This window comes from Macaca nemestrina, chromosome 6 (genome assembly GCF_043159975.1).
Source record: "Macaca nemestrina isolate mMacNem1 chromosome 6, mMacNem.hap1, whole genome shotgun sequence".
NCBI classification, from domain to species: domain Eukaryota; kingdom Metazoa; phylum Chordata; class Mammalia; order Primates; family Cercopithecidae; genus Macaca; species Macaca nemestrina.
The window spans coordinates 94753077-94769911 of record NC_092130.1 but is presented as its reverse complement, the minus strand read 5'-3'; the positions used below and the strand labels follow the sequence as shown (position 1 = coordinate 94769911).

Sequence of the window (16835 nt, the reverse complement as noted above, 5' to 3'; positions counted from 1 at the left end):
CATCCATTTCATGTTGGATACATGAAGGAAGGGGCCTCGGACACACGGCCGTGGTGAAAGAGGTTGGGAGGCCACACAGAGAAAGGAGAGGGCACTAAGATCAGGCTCAGTCGCTTCTGGATCTCAGGCGCCGGAGATTATTTATGGGTCAATCTGGCGGCCCCTGGGCCTCAGGTAGAACTGCTTAGCAAGTGAAAAGGGCGTCCCGGGTGCAGCCAAGAGGGTACAGCTGAGAGCCATCGTCGAAGGTGCCTTGACGTGTCAAAGAAAGCAGGGGAACCGGGACAAGACCCTGGGCGTCCGCGCTGTCCCAGCCCCTTCCTGGTGCGCCCCGCCCTGCGATCACAAGGACCCCACCGCCGGGCGAGAGCTGCCCGCCCCGCGCCTGACGTCCGGGGCCTGGAACCGCGCTGCTACCGCGGCCTCTTTCCCTGGTTCTGGCCCGGTGAACGAGGCCCAGCAATCTCTCTCGCATATCACAAAGGGTTGGGTCAATTAAGGCCCATCCGAAAGCATCTGCTGAGCCCTTGGGAACAGTTTAGTCAAATACTGACTGCAGCTACACGTTGGGAAACGCTGGTACAAACCAACAGGCAGCCTTTCCGCCCTTGTGGAGAGAGACTAGCAGCATCATCACTGGCAGAGATAAACCCGTGTGCTGGAAAATAGGAGCTCTGAAGAGCGGGAGACAAGCAAGGAACCATAGTAACAGAGGTCCTGAGGATGGATGTGGAACACAAGTTGGAGCATGACCAACTGAGACCAGTGTTGCTGGAGCACGGAGCCAAGGGGAGAAATGGCAGGATAAGGCTGGAATATGCAGGGATGAAGCACAACCTGGATTCTTCTGTGTCATGGCAAAGGTTCTGCTCTTGATCCTACAGAAAATGGGCAACCAAAGCAATTGTTTTCCAAAGATCCTAAACAATGTAAAGCTAGGCTCTGATCAAAGGGCTAATTAATCCATATTTACTATTTGTTACCAGGAGTTTCTTATATCAGATTTAAATCAGAAGGCTAATAGCTTCATTTCAACCATGCCACTGTATCCATGAAAATTCTGTAAAAAGTATTTGTGGAGAGCAAAATCCACATGTACTGAATACCTAGCTTAAATTATCAAAACACAACCAGTCTTATCTCTACACTAAACTACTTCATTTGCTGACTAGTCTTTGAAGACATGAAGGTCGCTGACAACCTCATGAGAAGATACTGAAAACATCAGTCTTGTCATATACCTGATCTCCCTTGCCTGACATATACTTCCATCATCTAAATGATCCAGTGCCTGTATCCTAAACACAGTAACATAGACACATTACAACACAGATCCTGACACCTTTAAACAGAGTGGGGAGCAATTTTGAGGTTACTATTTATCACCTGGGTCTCTGAAAGATGGATACAAGAATGTGCATTTCCAAGGGTACCTAAGATTATCTATGTGCCATGAAACTTGGTAGCTGCTTGAAGTGTCACACCAGATACGGAAAATACCAAGAATTAAAAAGAAAGCAACTCACTAGAATTTAAGTGAGTTTTTGAAGTTGCATTAAAGTTGTTAAAGTAATACAACAATACTGCACATTTATTCCAGCTCTATCTCATTTTCTTATTCCACAGGATGAGGGGAACTGTGCCAAGTTACAAATGTTATTAACTCTAGAGAATCCTGAAACAACCCTGTCTTATCATCTCCTAAAATTGGTACAGGTCCTGTGTTCGCTGGTTTAGGATTAAAAAAAAAGGCAGGGGACGTATGGTAAAGAACACAATCTTTGTGGTGAGAACGGGGGACAATAAGATACAAACATTTTTTGGCATAAGAAAATTTATTACTACAGTGTTTTCACCATTAAAATTTATGATCTTGGTCTTTCCTTCTTGCCTTTGTATAGGGCCAGAAGAGACACATTGGCTACTTTGACAACCTTAAAGCGGACTCCAGGAATATCACCAACAGCATGACCTTTGCGACCAAATCCAGCAACCAGAACTTCATCGTTTTCCTGGAATAAAATAAAAAGTTTATTTCTAGTGTCAATGGCAATCACAAAAATACTTTCATGTGAGGAAACTCCCTTGCATCAGATAAAAATGTGAGGGAGCCCACCCCAAGAACAGAAGGTACAAAGCAGTTGAAATACTCACCTCAATAAAGTTCAAGCAACCATCGTTGGGTACAAAGGCTGTGATTTTCTTGCCATTCTTGATCAGCTGGACCCTGACACACTTCCTAATGGCAGAATTTGGCTGTTTGGCTTCAACTCCTCTGAAATATAAAGGGCATAGCAGAGTGAGCTGGCTTTCTGAAAAAGGATAATTTTTTCACATTAACTAGAGAACTACTGAGAAACTTTCTATCTTTTCAATCTAACCTCAAATGGCTGAGCGGAAGTCCTGTGATGTCAACCAAGTTTTCTGCCAGTCTTAATTTCATTAGCACAATGGGGGAAATTTCTAGACCTTTTACAGTTATAACATTAGACTGGAGTGGCAGCATGGGCCTGTAGCCCCAATTACTTGGGAGGCTGACGTGAGAGGATCTATGCCTAGGAGGTCAAGACTGCCAGCCTGTATAGAGACCCTGTCTCAAAAAAAAAAAAACTAGGATAAGAATTAGAAAGTCTGGGCTGGGCACAGTGGCTCACGCTTGTAATCAGGGCACTTCAGGAGGCCGAGGCGGGCGGATCACCTGAGGTCAGGAGTTTGAGACCAGCCTGGTCAACATGGCGAAACCCCATCTCTACTAAAAATACAAAATATTAGCTGGCATGGTGGTGGGCTCCTGTAATCCCAGCTACCTGGGAGGCTGAGGCAGGAGAATTGCTTAAACCTGGGAGGCTAAGGTTGCAGGGAGCCGAGATGGCGCTACTGCACTCCAGCCTGGACGACAGAGCTAGACTCTGTCTCAAAAAAAAAAAAAAAAAAAAATTAGAAAGTCTGAGTTCAAATGGATCTACCATCAAATACGATTGAACTATGTGAAATTATCATTTTTAAAAGTCAAAACCAGTCAAGTACTGGCAGTTTCATGTCTCAATCTTAGGTGTACGACCTCAGTTAATTCTGATTCAAGTCACTTCTTTTCACCTTACCTTTATCAAGTCGAAAAATCATTTGATTGCAGATTCAATAGCTGACACGTGACATTTACTTGTAACAGCTCCCACAGTAAAAGTGTTTGTGTCCTTTACTTCATCATTGTTAGTATCTTCTCCAATTCCTCCCAGGCCAACGTTAAGTAAAAACCTTAACTACCTAATTCCCAAACACTAATTTTACCAACTTTTAAACAGAATAAACGCTTTGCAATTTTACCCCGTAATGCCCAAATGAACACTACTACACAAAAACCTGTAACTACTTTTAAGATAGGAATTCGTAAGTTTATGTCTCGAATTCCTATAATAAACTAAAACTGACGGAAGCAATGGACTTACACTTTTTCCAGGACGATTCCTTTTGCATGAGAAGCACCTCCAAAAGGGTTGGCCTTCAGGGCTGTGCCCAAATGGGCTTTCTTGTACTGTTTATCATGCCACTTCTGGTCTCGTCGGTGACTGCGGAGCTTCCTAGCAGTACGAAGTCCACGACACTTGCCTGAAAATTAACTATGTTAGTTCTTCTGCAAAAACACGCCATCTACATGTTTCCCATCTTCTAAGACACTCGCCTCATCTGGAATAAACCCTTAAGCCTACTGGCTCTTATACTATTTACTGGCCTGTGGGCCAAACATCTGGCCTTCAGGTTCCCCTGAACCGACTAATGAACGTTCGAAGAGAGCTCCGGAGAATGTATTCTCCCAAAGGACTAGGCCCCGCTCGAATGCTCGGGAGGAAGCGCCGGCCTCCCTGTGTCCCTCGGTACCCCGACCTCGGCGGCCTCCACGCCTCACTGGCCCCTGCCACGCCGCACCATGTGCGGCCCGGAGCGGCGCTTCCCCGGCCCTCCGCCATGGAGCCTCTCCGCCATGAAGCCTCGCCGTGGCATCCCCCTCCCTACTCTATTCGCATCCGCCCGCCAGTCCCTAAGACCCCAAGTCCCACTTGCGGCGCCCTTAGACTAGCCAGGTCAGCTCACCCATCCTGTCGGCGCCACCGGCCTGAGCGAAAGAGAGAAGCAGCGCAGGAAGGAGCCACAAACCACCGCGAGCAAGCCCCGCCCAGTCAAGGACCCCGCGCCGCTGTCTGCGTCGCGCCTGACCCGAGGCTGTAGTCTCTCCTTTGAAAACAACGGGTTTACATCACTTTCCTGAGCTAGAATCTGCGTCTTATTTAATGTGCACGAAATTCAGAGATACCTAATTTGCATGGGTTTTTCCCCCCTTTTCATGAGAATGCTGGAGACCGGAGGAACATGGACTACCAATCCCAGAATGCTTTGCATGGGACCCGCTCACCGCGTAGGTGCCCTTGCCGAAGCTACGTCGAGCAGGTCGCGGGGCTGGGCTGGGCGGAACTAGGTCCAAGGAGGAAGGAGTCGGTGAGCTGAATCTGTAGAGAGTACTGGGGCGGGAGTCCTGCGAGTAGTCTGGAAAATTAGACTTCTGAGCCTTAATTCGTGCTCACAAGCAGCACAGTAAATTGTAAAATGTAGTGAAGCAATGTAATATAGTAACTAAAACCCCAAGCTTTGGAGCCAGACTGCGCCTTTAACCCTAAAGCTGCCCTTTATTTGGACTGGCGAGTCATTTAATTTAATTTTTTTTTTTTTTTTTCCTGAAGCAGGGTCTCACTCTGTCGCCCATGCTGGAGTGCAGTGGTGTGATCTCGGCTCACTACAACCTCCACTTCCCGGGTTCAAGCGATTGTCCCACCTCAGCCTCCTGAGTAGCTGGGATTACAGGCGCCCGCCCCCGTGCCGGGCTAATTTTTGTATTTTCAGTAGAGACGGGGTTTCACCATGTTGGCCAGTCTGGTCTCAAACTCCTGACTTCAAGTGATCCGTCCGCCTCGGCCCCCCGAAGTGCTGAGATTACAGGCGTGAGCCACCGCGCCTGGCCATTTAATTAACTCTAATACTGTTTCTCCTGTAAGATGAACTAGCTATGAGAGGTTTCTGGGATATTGGTTCACTCAGCAAGGATTTTAAAAAATGCCTTCCATGTGCCAGACGCTGTTGTAGGTACCAGGAATATGGCAGTTAAATTAAGAGGGTGAAGGTTTCTGCTCTGATAGAGTTTATATTTTAAGTGTGAGAGGACAGACCAGATAGACAGATAGATGTAAATTAAATAGATCATTTTATGTACTGTAGCGCTATAGAGAAAATATAGCTGGATGGGTGATAGTGACTTGGGAATGGGGGTGGCTACTCTGGATAGGGTAGGTTAAGGAGACATCTCGAGATGTAGAAGGGGCTAGTGCTTTTTAAGAACTGAAAGATCAGTGAAGAAGGGGAGCTTAGTGACTGAGGAGTAGTGTGGCACTAGATGGGGTCTGAGAATTACACAGGAATATGTGGAGCCTGTAGGCCATGGTAAAGCCTTTTTTCTACTCTTCTGGTGATTTAAGGCCATTGTAAAGTTTTGAGCATGGGAGTTGGTAGCAAAATAAGATTTATATTTTTATGGGATTACTCTGGCTGTTGAGAGGAGAAAAAGACATGAATCTGGGAGGCCCCTTCGGAAGGTATTGCAATAGTTCAGAGGAGAGATGGTGATAGCTTGGACCCTCAGTGGAGGTGGTAAAAAGTGGTTGGGTCAGATACACTGCTTGGTGGTAGAATGAACAGAATTTGCTCAGGACTGCAGGATGTGGGAGAGGAGTTAATTACACCCCTATGATTTTTTACCTCAGCACTTGGGTGAGTTGTAGAGTTGTGAGTTGGGTGAGTTCTAAAGTGGGAAATACTAGGAGAGGAGCAAATTTCAAAGGAGGAAATGAAGAGTTCTGGTTTGGATATGTTAAGTTTGAGCTGCCAAACATCCAGGGATGTGGAGTGGACAGTTGGATATATGATACGAAGCTCAGGAGTCATCAATGAGTAAATAGTATTAAAACTATGGCTCTGATTGAGATAGCTTAGGTGATGACTGTAGGTAGAACAGAGGAAGATTAGAGTCCTGAGCACACCAAAGTTTAGTGGTACAGAAAAGACGGCAGGTGAAGCAAAACAGATGAAGAAACAGTGGCCAATGTTACACTCTGTTCAAAGCCAAGTGAAGAAGGGAGTGAGAAAGTGTGAAAAGAGAGAAGATGAGGACTGAGAATTGTCTTTTGGACTTGAAAATGTGGAGGTTACTGGTCACTTTGTCAAATGGGGATTCCATGGAGTACTGAAAGTGAAAGGCTGATGGGATCAGAGTGAAGAGAATATGGGAGGGAAGGAAGTCTAGACAGCAGCTATAGACAATTTTTGCAAGACATTTTTTTATATGCAGAGAAATGGGACCCTTTTAGGAGGGAAATGTGAAGTTGGAGGGTTTTATTTTTAAGATGACCACTTTTATGACATTTTTGTATGCTGATCAGGTTGAGAAAATTAAAAATGGGTTATTCAGCAGAGAAAGGGGATAATTGCAGGAGCAAGTCCTTAAGTAGACTAGAAGGGTGCCCAAGTGGAGGAGTTAACTGTAGGAACAATAACAGTTTATGTACAGTAATAGAGTGACGGGTACATCTGCAAGTAAATTGGAAGATTTGATGATAGGAGGTTGTGGAACTTCACTTTTGACTTATTTTTTCAATGAAATAAAAAGCAAGGCCATCAGCGAAGAGAGAGTGGGAGAAAAAGGCTTGAGGAGAGAAGGTAAGATGTGAAATCATTATCAATGACAATACAAGCGTTAGATAGTACTTACTATGTGCCAGATTCTATTTTTGGCTTATATTTATTAACTCATTTTATTCTCATAAGGAATTTTACTGAGGGATAGATATACAAAAACTGAGGCTTTGGTGAATTTAACTTGCCCAAGCTCACATATTTAGTAAGTGGTAGAACTAAGATTTTAACCCAGGTAATCTGGTTTTAGAATCTTATATTTGACCCGTATGTTATACTGCCTCCTAATCGAGAATGGTAGGAAAACACATTGACAAGAAAATAGGGTTGTTGAGCAGTTCTGAGAGCCCATTTGAAATCTGTGTTTATGAAGTGACATCAGTGAGTTATGTGTATTTCTTCAGATTCATTCAGTGAAATAACTGAATAGGTGAGGATGTGGATTTAAATGGCTGGAGTTGAGGTCTAGTCAGATAAGTATGATGGAGGGAGGGCAAGGGATTAAGACTATTTGCAGGAAAATAATTACAGAGATGAAACATGAAATCAAAGCTCGAGGAGTAAAGAGCCACGAATAGCCATAATGCTTCCGGAGAAGGACTAGCCCTACCAGATATGGGAATTTTTAATGCAACTAAGAGAGTACAACTAAGAGAGTACAATTTTGGTACAGAAATAGACAAATTGTTGAATAGAACAGAATGAACAAATCCCAGCAAGAGATTCATATGAGTATAGAATATTATTAAATGACAAAAGTAGATGTCAGATCAATGGGTAAAGGAGGGACTTTCAAAAAGGTAGAGCTAGAAGTCCTAGCCAGAGCAATTAGGTAAGAAAGAGAAGGCATTTGGTTTGGAAAGGAAGAAATTAAATTCTATTTGTTTGCACGTGATATGATCCTGTATATAGAAAACCTTAAAAAACTGCACCAAAACTTGTTAGAACTAACGAATGAATTAACCGAAGCTGCAGTATGTAAAATCAACATACAAAAATCTGTCGTGTTTCTATACACTAACAACTATGTTAAAAAGAAATCAAGAAAGCAATCCCATTTATAATAGCTACAGAAAGAAAAATGAAATAACTTAGGAATAAGTTTAACCAAGAAGGTGAAAGGTCTGCATTCTGAAAACTATAAAACATTGATGAAAGAAATTGAAGTGGACACATACAAATGGAAAGACATCCCATGTTCACAGATTGGAAGAATTAATATTATTAAGGTTGTCTATACTAGTTGAAATGGTTTACAGATTCAATACAATCTTTATCAAAGTGTCCCTGTACTCCCAGAAATTCAGGAGACTGAGGTAGAAGGATCTCTTAAGCCCAGAAGTTTGAGTCCAAGCTGGGCAATACAGTGAGATATCATCTCTTAAAAAATCCCAATGATGTTTTTCAGGGAAATAGAAAAAATAATCCTAAGATTCAAAGGAACCACAGAAGACCATGAATAGCCAAAGCAATCTTGATCAAAAAGAACAAAGCTAGAGGCATCATACTACCTGACTTCAAAGTACACTACAAAGTTATAATAATCAAAACAATATGGTATTGGCATTTAAAAAGACACATGGAGCCATAGAACAGAAAAACCCAGAAATAATTCCACACATTTACAGTCAATTGATTTTTTTTTTTTTTTTGAATACAGAGTCTCAGCCTGTTGCCCAGGTTGAAGTGCAGTGGCGCCATCTCGGCTCACTGCAACCTCCACCTCCTGGATTCAAGTGATTCTCCTCCCTCAGCCTCCTGAGTATCTGGGATCACAGGCATGCGCCACCACACCCAGCTAATTTTTTTTTTTTTTTTGAGATGGAGTCTCACTCTGTCACGCAGGCTGGAGTGCAGTGGTGCAGTCTTGGCTCACTGCAACCTCTGCCTCCTGGGCTCAAGTAATTCTCCTTCCTCAACCGTCTGAGTAGCTGGGATTACAGGCGTGCACCACCATGTCCAGTTAATTTTTGTATTTTTGCTAGAGATGGGGTTTCACCATGTTGGCCAGGATAGTCTGGAACTCCTAACTTCAAGTGATCCACCCTCCTCTGCCTATCAGAGTGCTGGGATTACATATGTGAGCCACTGTGCCCAGCCTAATTTTTGTATTTTTAGTAGAGACGAGGTTTCACCATTTTGGTTAGGCTGGTCCTGAACTCCTGACCACAAGTGATGGGCCCTCCTCGCCTCCCAAAGTCAAGAGATTATAGGCACGAGCCACCACACTAGGCCTTACAGTCCATTGATATTTGACAAAGATGCTGCGAGGACAAACTGGGAAAGGACATTTTCTTCAGTAAGTGGTGTTTGGAAAATAGGATATCCACATGCAGAAGAATGAAACTGGATGCATATACGATATATGTATAAATCAACTCAAAGTGGATTAATGATTTAGACACAAGACCTGAAACTGTAAACCACTAGAAAAATAGGGAAAAGCTCCCCTTGTCCATTGGTCTGGACAAGGTTGTTTGGATATGACCTCAAAAGCACAGGAAACAAAAGTAAAAATAGACAAATGGGATTACACAAATTAAAAATCCTCTGCACAGCAAAGGAAACAGCAGAGGAGACAACCTCATAATGGCAGAAAATATTTGCAAAGCATGTATGTGATACTGTCCAAAATATATAAAGAACACACTAGCAAGAAAACAATCCAACTGAAAAATGAGCAAAGGACTTGAATACACATTTCTCAAAAGAAAACACAAGAATGAATATCAGGTATATGAAAAATGCTCAGAATCACTAATCATCAGGGAAATGCAAATTAAAACTGTGAGAGATCACCACACACCTGTTAGAATGGCTATTGCCAAAAAGATGAAAGCTAAGTGTTAGTGCAGATGTGGAGAAACAGAAACCCTTGCGTACATTCAGCGGAATGTAAACTAGTACAACCCTTATGGAAAACAGTGTGGAGGGTTTGCAGAAATAAAAAATCAGGCCAGGCATGGTGGCTCACACCTGTAATCCCAGCACTTTGGGAGGCTGAGGTGGGTGGATCAACTGAAGTCAGGAGTTCCAGACCAGCCTGGCCAATGTGGCAAAATCCTGTCTGTACTAAAAATACAAAAATTAGCTGAGTGTATTGGCAGGTGCCTGTAATCCCAGCTACTCAGGAGGCTAAGGCAGGAGAATTACTTGAACCCAGGAGGCAGAGGTTGCAGGGAGCAGAGCTCGCACCACTGCACTCCAGCCTGAGCAACAGACCGAGACTCTGTCTCAAAAAAAAAAAAAAAAAAAAAAATCTGTGTACTGTGTGAGTCAGCAATCTCACTGCTGGGTATATATCTAAAGCAAATAAAATCAGTATGTCAAAGAGATGTCTGAACTTCCATGTTCATTGCAGCATTAGTCACAATAGCCAAGATACGGAATCAGTACAACAGTAAATGAATGGACAAATTAAAAATGGTTTATATACACAACAGAATACTATTCAGCCATTAAAAAGAAGGAAATCAGCCGGGCGTGGTGGCTCAAGCCTGTAATCCCAGCACTTTGGGAGGCCGAGACGGGCAGATCACGAGGTCAGGAGATGGACCATCCTGGCTAACACGGTGAAACCCCGTCTCTACTAAAAATACAAAAAAAACTAGCTAGGCGAGGTGGTGGGCGCCTGTAGTCCCAGCTACTTGGGAGGCTGAGGCAGGAGAATGGCATAAACCCGGGAGGCGGAGCTTGCAGTGAGCTGAGATCCGGCCACTGCACTCCAGCCTGGGCGACACAGCGAGACTCTGTCTCAAAAAAAAAAAAAAAAAAAAAAAAAAAAAAAAAAAAAGAAGGAAATCTTGTTATTTGCAACAACATAGATGAACCTGGAGGACATTATGGTAAATGAAAGGAGCCAGGCACAAAAAGACAAATACTGTATGTTTTCACTTATATGTGGAATCTAAAAATTTTGAACTGATAGAAGAAGTGAGTAGAATGATGGGCATGGGAGTTGGGGGTATTTGGGGAGATGTTGGTCAAAGGATACAAAAGTTTAGTTTGACAGGAGCAGTAAATTTTCAAGAGACTTGTTGAATAACACGGTGACTCCAGTTGACCCACAGACAACATGGGTTTGAATTGCGCAAGTCCAAAACAGGCAGATTTTCTTCTACCTCTGACGTTCTGAGAAAGCAAGAACTCTTCATCCTCTTACTCCTCCTCAGCCTACTCAATGTGAAGACTGTGAGGATGAAGACCTTTATGGTGATCCATTTCCATTTAATGAGTAGTAAATATATTTTCTCTTCTTTATAATTTTGTTATTAACATTCATTTCTGTGGCTTAATTTATTGTAAGAATATGGTATGTAATACACATAACATGAAATATGTGTTAATAGGCTGTTTATGTTATCCAGTCAACAGTAGGCTATTAGTAGTTAAGTTTTTAGAAAGTCAGAAGTTATACACAGATTTTCTACTGTGTGGGGAGGTCAGCATCCCTAAACCCCATGTTGTTCAAGGGTCAACTGTATAAATAACAAAGTATATATTGAAAATTGCTAAGAGAGTAGATTTTAAGTGCTCTCACCACAGAAAAATTATACAAAAGTATTTGAGGTAATGCATATGTTAGTTCTATTTAACCATTGTACAATGTATATATATATTAAAATATGTTGTGCACCATAAATATACACAGATTTTGTTAAAGAATAAATAATTAAAAATAAATTAATATTTAAAAAAGATGGAGCTGCACAAAAAGTGATTACCCAATGAAATTGTGTCACTATCTCACCCTGAAAGCAAAAATCAACTCCGGATAAATTAAGGGCTTAAATATCAACAAGAAAACTTTGAAATTCTTAATAGAGAACAAAGGTGAATATCTTTTTGAACTTAGTCTGCACATGACAAGAACGATAAGTTTGATCATATTAAAATTAACACCCTCTTCATCAAAAAATATCTGAAAGAAAGTAAAAAGACAAGTTACATACTGAGGATTGCTATCCATAGCCACAAAACTTGCAAAGGATTAATATTTTAAAAAATTTCTGGCCAGGCACGGTGGCTCACGCCTGTAATCCCAGCACTTTGGGAGGCTAAGACAGGGGGATCACCTGAGGTCAGGAGTTTGAGACCAGCCTGGCCAACATGGTGAAACCCCCTCTGTACTGAAAATACAAAAATTGGCCAGACATGGTGGTGCATGCCTGTAATCCCAGTTACTCAGGAGGCTGAGGCAGGAAAATCACTTGAACTCAGGAGGCAGAGGTTGCAATCAGCCGAGATCACTCCATTGCACTCTAGCCTGGGCAATAGAGTGAGACTCTGTCTCAAAAGAAACAAACAAAAAAATCCCTTCTACATAACAATAAGAAGAGAACAAATAATACAATGAGAAAACATGACAAAAGACATGAATAGGCCAGCCGTGGTGGCTCAAACCTGTAATCCTAGCACTTTGGGAGGCTGAGGCAGGTGGATCGCTTGAAGTCAGGAGTTTGAGACCAGCCTGGCCAGCATAGTGAAACCCCCATCTCTTTACTAAAAATACAAAAAAAAAAAAAAAATTAGCTGGGCGTGGTGGCATCTGCCTGTAGTCCCAGCTACTTCGGAGGCTGAGGTAGGAGAATCGCTTGAACCCGGGTGGCAGAAGTTGTAGTGAACCAAGATCACACCGCTGCACTGTAGCCTGGGCAACAGAGCGAGACTCCGTCTCCCAAAAATAAACAAACAAACAAACAAAACAAACAAAAAACATGAATAGGCATATCATAAGGAAACATGTATGACCCGTAAATATTTGAAGAGGTATTCGTCATGTCTGATTATGATATAAATATTAAACTGTACTTGAAATTAGTTGGGGAAATACTTCCTCTTTTTCTGTTGTCTCTAAGTGTTCATATAAAATTGGGATGATTTGTTCCTTGAAGGTTTAGTCAAACATCCTGTAAAACCGTTGGGGCCTGGTGTTTTCTTTATGGGAAGGTTATTAACCACAGCTTAGATCTCTTTAATAGTTAAAGAAATACTTGTAAAACTGTAGGGTTTTTTTGAGTCTGATCTGGTAAGTCATTTTCCTAGGAATTTATCCATTTCATCTAAGTTTTCAAAATTATTTCATAAAGCTGTTATGACATTCTATTATGGGTGTGTATATATACATACATGTATATATATGTATATGTTATATATTTGTGTTGGAAAGTTCCAAACTATGACTTCAATTTCTTTAGTAGATGTAGTGCTATTCAGGTTATTTTTTCTTGAGTGAGCTTTGATGGTATGTGCCTTTCTGGGAATTTGTCCATTGCATCTAATTTGTCTAACTTATGGCATGAAGCTGTTTGTAATATTCTCTTATTATCTTTTTAATATTCATAGATTTATAGTGATTTCTCATCTTTCATTCCTGATTTTGGTGATTTGTGTCTTCTCTCTTTCTCTCTTGTTTCTCGGTCAGTGTATTAGTCAGGGTTCTTCAGAAAAACAGAACCAATAGAACGTGTATGCATGCACACGCACGCACACACACACGGAGGATTTATTATGAGAAATTGGTTCATGCAGTTGTGGAGGCTGAGAAGTCCCACGATCTGCTGTCTACAAGCTGGAAACCAAAGATATCAGTTGTTTAATTCAGTCTGAGTGTGAAGGCCTGAGAACTGGGGCTGCTCACTGTGTAAATCTCAGTCCAAGGACCAGAGAAGATGAGATGAGATGTCAGGGAGAAATAAGAGGCAAATTCCTTCTTCCTCTGCCTTTTGTTCTATTTCAAGCCCTCAATGGATTGGATGATGTCTACATTGGAGAGGACAGTCTACTTTACTGAGTCCCCTGACTCAAATGCCAATCTTATCCAGAAACAACTTCACAGTTACACCCAGAAATAATGTTGAATCTGGCCATCCCTAGGGCCAGTCAAGTTGATACACAGAATTAACCATCGCAGTCAGCTAGAAGTCTAACAATCTTATTGATCTGTTCAAAGAACCAGCTTTTGTTTCACTAATTTTATGTTGTTTTTATTTATTTTACTTTTTTCTTTTCTTTCTTTTTTTTTTCAGCATGAATTATCAAGCAATCTATTGGTTTTTTTGTTTGTTTGTTTTCAATGTCATTTGGCCTTTATTATTTACTTTCTTCTGCTTGTTTTGAATTTAAATTTGCTCTTTTTCTTTTTCTTTTTTGGTTTATTAAAGTGGAAGCTTAGATACTTTTTTGAAATTCTTTCTAATTTGGTCTTGAGGTCTCTCTCTGGAGAGTGGCTATAACATGCATCCTTGCTGTAATGGGACTCCCTGATGGTTATGGATGTTTACAATGTACATTTCATGGGACACTTCTTTATCCTGGGGGATGGATGGCCTAATGCCTAAGTGTCTGACCCATGCCCAGGTGTCCCTTTCACGGTACACTTGTTTTACTGGTAGACACCCTGTGGTTCCTTGTTGACCTGTGTCTAGTTTATTCCCACCAAGATAGCCTTTCTCTAGGAGAACCCTGACCAGGAGAAAAGTCTGAGTGTGTCAGCAGATGAAACACAAGAGGAGGCAGCACAGCAAATCACATTACCTAACAGAAGCGGTTTGATTCCTTGACAGAGCCCAGAAAGAACAGGGCAGCACACCTTGCAGGGCCATTTGGGACACACATGCTCAACCAGCGGGTGGGGGCAAGAGAGAGGCAGATACAGAGGACTTGTGGGATTAAAGATTTATTGGAGTCCAAAGTATTATCCAGACAGGTTTCCCATGGGGAGTTTTCATTGGTGGGTTTAAAGCACGCAGCCATGAGTTCTGTGGGGCCACGTTGTGACTGAGAGATGGTTACTGTGACATTTCCGTGCAATCTATGTGGGGTGTAGGGGTCAGTGGGGCATGTCCCTGGGGCTGTATTTAGCTTCCCCATAGGGAGATGGTCAACCAGAGGCAATTGTATTGGGGGCTATCTAGATCAACCACATTTGAGGAACTGGGAAGAGGTAGATAAATGGAAACTGTGTCAAGTGTGACTAAGCCCTGCTCTGGCATGAGAAATTTCAACTTATATTCAGAATTGATGCTGAGGTAACATAACACTATAGAATTCACTACAGTCATTGATTTGAAACCTTCAGTCTTTTCTAATATATTTAATGCTCTACATATCCCTCTAAGCACTGCTTGAGCTGCTTGCCTCAGGTTTTGGTATGTTATGTTTTAGTTTTAATTCAATTCAAAATGTTTATTAATTTCTCTTTTGACTTCCTTTTTGAACCATGGAATTAGAAGTATGTTACTTATTTTCAAATATTTGGGAATTTCCAAATATATGTGAATTTTCTATGCACATTTGAAAAGAAATAATATTCTGCTGATGTTGGGTGGAACATTCTATAAATATTAACTAGCCCAAGGTGGTTGATAGTGCTATTCAGGTCTTCTGCATCCTGTGTTCAGGATGATAGTGACATTAAGTGGAGGGAGGTGAGGATCAAATTTGGATGTTGGATCATACTTGGATGTTGGATTATTGGCTTACTTTCAGTAATGAGCTTAATTATTACATTTTTGTACATTTTAAAAATCCCACAAATAAGGCATGAACCAATGGTCAGAGTGTGTTATGAGCCAAGGATTATGATTACTATTTCTCAGAAAAGAAGAAAAAAGAGATTTAACTTTTCTTTCTTGGTGCTTTACATTTTGAATTTTTCACTTTGTGATGAACTTATTACTTAATTTGGAGCCGGAAAGGAGGAGGGACTATCCTTTGATATTGGACTCTGAATTTCCCTAAAAGAGTCCCCCAAAAGAATCTGCTTGGAGTTAGAGGAAAAAAAACAAGGCCCCGGGGTTGCAGACTGGTGAGCTGGCAGGAAAGTAGAGGAAGGTGAAGTCAGAGAGGTGGGCAGGGCCAACTTGTGTCCAAACTGCAGGCCGGGATAAGAGATTGGGGTGTTATTCCAACTGTAATGATAAGCACTGGAGGGGTTAGAGTAAGAGAGTGACAAGATCAAATCTATATTTTAAAATGCTCACTGTGCCTGCTATAGAAGAACCATGACAGAGGGGCAAGGCCTCAGGTTATTCAAGGAGGGGGCTGCTACAATAGTCCAGGTGAGAGGGAGTAGGTAGTAACTTTGCAGGTAGAGAGATGTCATACTCTTCAGGATGTATTTTGGAGTTAGGTCATGAATGAAAGAGCAAAAGAACTGACATCATCACTGTCACCATCACCACCATCACCTTTTCTAATATGTACTGAGTGTTATTTTGGTGCCAGACATAGGACGACTAAGCATTTCACATGCATAATATCTTTTAATCCTCAAAGCAATCCCTGTGTCGTAGGTACTATTAGCCCCATTTTACAAAGAGAAAATGGAGACTTAAAGAAGTTAACTTGCTTAACTTCTTTGTTTGTTGGTTTTCAGATTAGTTATAAGGCAGAATTTTGATTTTTAAGTTTAGAAAAAATTTTAATGAATGTGAACTAAATAAGGCACAAAATAGATGGAAATAGAATAGACAAACATCAGGAAAACTAGAGAGTTATCGTTGTTAAGATAGAAGTATTTTTATTGTAAGTTTCAACCTGCTATCTTTGGGTTACTATAGAGTATATGAAAACCAAGAGACACCATCACTAAAGAATCCTACTTGGTAGCTCTTGCAATGTGGGGGGGAGTGGGAGCAGGAAGGAGAACAATTTTCCCTCTTTTCTGTTATCTTCCAAGTAGAAGGAGTTTAATTAATAAACGGGTTTCCATCTGTCACTTTACTCATTCCATGCCAGGTAAGGATGTGTGGCATCTGCAGCACATTTCAAAAGCGTAGTCTGGGCATGTTCACCTTTTCCTTTTTGAGACCCAGCCTGAACACAGAGCATGCATTTCCCCTGTTTTTTTCCTAGACAGGCCTTTTTTTCCCACCAAGAGCCCAGTGCTGCCAGGATAGGCTGCCATGTCTGTCTTCTGGTGGGAGGGCTCAGTTAGAATCCATTTTGCTCCTACTCTAAGCTTTCCTCCATTCTCTGTCCTGGCCTTGCACGCCAACAAAGGTGGCATTTGGGCCTCTACTTGTCTTACCCCTTGTGCTGTTTTTCATTTGGTTTAACATTCAGTTGGGGTAGAAAGGCATTTCTATTTGATTTCT

The 16835-nt window shown here is 41.7% G+C and overlaps 2 protein-coding genes across 21 annotated transcripts in view; one reads left to right on the top strand and one right to left on the bottom strand.

Moving 5' to 3' along the window:
• Window positions 1-1816: 1816 nt before the first annotated feature.
• Window positions 1817-4230, bottom strand: LOC105475054 (ribosomal protein S23). Its single transcript, XM_011729986.3, has 4 exons — window positions 4090-4230; window positions 3447-3606; window positions 2155-2275; window positions 1817-2012 (listed from the first exon to the last, which is right to left on the bottom strand). Exons 1-4 carry the CDS (start codon window positions 4091-4093, stop codon window positions 1866-1868), a joined length of 432 nt encoding a protein of 143 aa, XP_011728288.1. The 5' UTR covers window positions 4094-4230; the 3' UTR covers window positions 1817-1865.
• Window positions 4231-4497: 267 nt separating this feature from the next.
• LOC105475050 (V-type proton ATPase subunit S1-like protein) overlaps window positions 4498-16835 on the top strand; it is a 107090-nt gene continuing 94752 nt past the window's right edge. For 17 of the 20 annotated variants that reach the window (XR_003016486.2, XR_003016485.2, XR_011624873.1 and 14 more), the window contains exon 1: window positions 4498-6759. Coding sequence is in view for 7 of the 20 variants with exons in the window: in XM_024790754.2 (XP_024646522.2) it covers window positions 6603-6759 (157 nt within the window). In the remaining 13 variants the exon portion in view is untranslated. The remainder of the gene's footprint in view (window positions 6760-16835) is intronic. The other 3 variants (XM_071098715.1, XM_071098714.1, XM_071098716.1) reach the window with 2 other exon arrangements.

Excerpts from the sequence above, each read along its gene's own strand:
- LOC105475054 (XM_011729986.3), bottom strand. Across the intron at positions 2,276-3,446 it reads GGAATCGTCCTGGAAAAAGT|AGGAGTTGAAGCCAAACAGC; the intron begins GTAAGTCCATTG and ends TTTATATTTCAG. Across the intron at positions 2,013-2,154 it reads GTTGCTTGAACTTTATTGAG|GAAAACGATGAAGTTCTGGT; the intron begins GTGAGTATTTCA and ends ATTTTATTCCAG.